At 55.3% G+C, this 3164-nt stretch overlaps 1 protein-coding gene across 1 annotated transcript in view; it reads right to left on the bottom strand.

The window, feature by feature from the left end:
• The window catches only part of CLN5 (ceroid-lipofuscinosis, neuronal 5), a 10743-nt gene extending 8434 nt beyond the window's left edge, over positions 1 to 2309 (bottom strand). Inside the window, exon 1 of the mRNA XM_019529778.1 lies at positions 2111 to 2309. Within this exon, the coding sequence (XP_019385323.1) occupies positions 2111 to 2214 (104 nt within the window). The 5' untranslated portion in view covers positions 2215 to 2309. The remainder of the gene's footprint in view (positions 1 to 2110) is intronic.
• Positions 2310 to 3164: the final 855 nt, after the last annotated feature.

A 3164-nucleotide genomic window follows, 5' to 3' on the forward strand; every position in this document is an offset into this window, starting at 1 on the left:
GCTGCGCAGGGAAAGAGTGCAGGTTGGTGTGGCACACTGCAAATATTCAAAACCACGAATCACATATCGGTGAATAGCAAGGGTTTTCTGTATTGACGAGAGCAAAATTAAATAAATGCACAACTGGAGCCTAATATTTCAAATGGCTATTTCCAGGGCAAAATATAGCCATGCTAATTAAAATCAGGCAATGTGTACTAAAACTTCTGCGTATGTATGCACTACTACTATTTCATATTCATTGGAAGAAGTATGTCTGTGGATGCTTAAAAATCAATGTGGGAAAACTTAAATGTGGCTACTTAAAAAAAAAAATTTTTTTTCATCCTCAACCAATAAGCTTCCTGAGCTTATCAAGCATCACAGCCTCTCACTTCATACAGTGATTATTAAAATACAGATTTCTTCCTTGGTACTACAGCTCTGGAATTGCAAGCAGGTATTTTTTTCTGCTTCATGCATTATCACCAGAACCGTTAGCTGAGTCTCGGTACTTTAACCCCATTTTCTGTAACGTCAAGTACCCACAGCTTTTATTTACAACCATGGTAATTAAAAGATAATGATGTACCAGCTAGAACAGACACAGCTTGGTTTTCATATTCCAGGTCAAGTCTATGACACCTGCCCTCTTACTCATAAACTGAACATGGTGCCATTGAAAAGCAAGGACTCGTTACTAGTAACAGAGTCACATTATTTTAAACAGAAGAGCCAATTTCTAAAGAAAATAGTTCAAAATGGAAAGCAGAACAGGGCCTTCAGTTTGGTGGTTGGCAACATTTTCTGGCAGTGGGCCAGAGCGTCCCAGCTCTGGTCTGAAATGTGCAGGTGCCAGGACCTGGTTGCTTGTGGCTGCCAGTTCTCTGTTGCCTGTCCACACATGGGTGCAATTGAAGGCCCCAGACTCCATGAGCTAGATCCAGTGGCTCCACAGGCCAGATTCAGCCCACAGGCTGTAGTTGCTGATCTCTGCTTTAGTTATATTATTGCCAGCACTTCCATCTGGACCAGGGGTGTTCAACCTCCTGCCTCTAGGCCAGATCTGGCCCCCACTGCTGTGTCATCTGACCTCTGGGTCTCCCCATAGATCCCAAAATTTGGCAGCAGGAGAGAAATGGCACCACTACCTTGCTGCCAAATTTCTGGCCCTTTGGGAAGCACCACGGGCTGGACAGCATGGCCCTGCTCACTATACCAGGCACACAGGGCACTGCAGGGCCCAATCCCAGCACGTAGATCCAAGCTGCGGCAGCACAGGGCTTGCAGGGGCTGATCCTAGCGCACAGGACCAGCCAGTAACAGCGCAGAGACCCATTTGGGTGCATGGGGCCAGGCAAAGGCAGTGCAGTGCCCCATCTGGCCTGAGGACTGGACCAGCCCCACCCATCTGGCCCGTGGGGCCAAAAGGTTGGGCACCAGCTCTACACATTTACAATGCGTGAGGCAGAGTCTATCAAAGGCCCAAAGGTCTCTTTGATTGTTCCTTTTGCATCCTGCCTTTACCCAAAGACCCAGTAAAAGGAACAACTACGGTTGCTGGTCACCTGCCAGCTTAGTTAGGGCTGAACTAACAGGAAACCACGTTTCGGGGCCCGATTGGCACTGACTCTGCAGGATTCACTCTGGATCAGCCAGAGATGGCGTGGGGAAGCGGGAGGGTCCCACACTGCCCATGTCACCCCAGGCTCTGAGCCAGGGCACTGTGGATCTCCAGCCCAGCAGGTCTCAACCTCTCCAGGTGCAAGGCCCGGGCCAGACGCTGGTGGATTCAGGCCCTCGAGCCCGGCGCTCGCAGGAGGGCCCATCACCCAGGCAGTGGTCGGGGTCCTCAGGCAACTCCACCTGTAGTAGCAGTGACATGCTCCTTGCAGGGGCTTCTGGGAGGGGACCACAGGAGGCTGGGCTGGGCCTAGCGGGAGCCGCCCCCAGCGCTGCCATCACGTGACACCCAGCAGCCCCCCCGCAAAGGTTCTCGAACCACCCCCTCAGGCGGAGAAGCTCCACTGGCCCCTGCCCAGGAGAGCCTAGAGGGGCCAATCAGTGCCCCACGCGCCGCCCCATCACGCGACTCCCTCTACGCAACTGCTGTGGCGGCGCGGCTACTCACCGGTAGGGCACAGGCCACCCCGGCTGAGAGCGAGGCTCCGCCGCCCGCAGCAGCGCCACCAGCAGCAGCACCAGCTGCCGCCCCCTTCGACAGGGCGCCGCCATGGCTGTTGCGCACGGCTCCAGTCCCCTCCCCCCACTCGGGAAGTTCCCCGAGCGCCGGCTCCCTCGTGCCCCCGTCACGTGACTCCCCCATCTGCCCGGGTGGCGCGTCACGGGGCTGGCGGGCACGTGACCCGCGCGAGGGCCGGCTCCGCCCCTCTCGCCGTGGGTCGGTGAGGGGCGGCAGCCGTGTCGCGGTGGCTGCCGGCCCTGCGCAGGCCGTGGTAGTCGGCCTGCGCCGCGCGCACGAGAACGTGGGGGGGCGTACTGGGTGCAGCAGACGCAGAACCCCACGTCACTGTCAAGGAGCCTTGACTGACTTTGGGGCTTGTTGCCAGCCCTTTCTTATAGTGCTTGCCTTAAACTACATGGTTCAACTTCGATGACCCAGGTTTTGCTCACTGGGGGGTTACAGTGAGCACTATAAAGTAAATGAGAAAAAGGCTTATTTGCATAATGTTTTGCCTATTTTTTCAATGTAGGAAAAAGCATGGAGGACTGGTGCCTCCTGAGTCGGGGTTCCCCCCTGCAGCCAATCTTGCCCGCGGAGGTGGGGGGCTCCAGGAGAAGTGACCCCACAGTCCGCCTGTGGCCGATTGTGCCAGCCTGGAAGCGTGAGTGGGGCACCTGGAAGTGCCAGCTGCGCTTTTGGCAGCCCTGCTCCCTAGCCGACACTGTTGTCTGCCCCCGCTGCCTGTTGCCTGAGCAGGGAGCGCTCTCTGTTGGGCTGCACCAGCGCTCTCAGGGAGCACACATGCACCCCCTACATGTCACCACTGGGAAATATTATCACCTACTTGCATATTTCCCAGCAACTATGATGATTTTGAGCTTCCAATAGGATAATTTCATATTTAAGACTTGGCAGAGCTGCTTGGAAGTCCTAGGAGAGATGCATAGAGCACAAGTGGGCTGAAGTTCAGGGTGTCAGGGGAGGTCGGGCAGGAAGCAGA

Source organism: Crocodylus porosus, unplaced genomic scaffold (genome assembly GCF_001723895.1).
Source record: "Crocodylus porosus isolate Cpor-Errol unplaced genomic scaffold, CroPor_comp1, whole genome shotgun sequence".
Taxonomy (NCBI): domain Eukaryota; kingdom Metazoa; phylum Chordata; order Crocodylia; family Crocodylidae; genus Crocodylus; species Crocodylus porosus.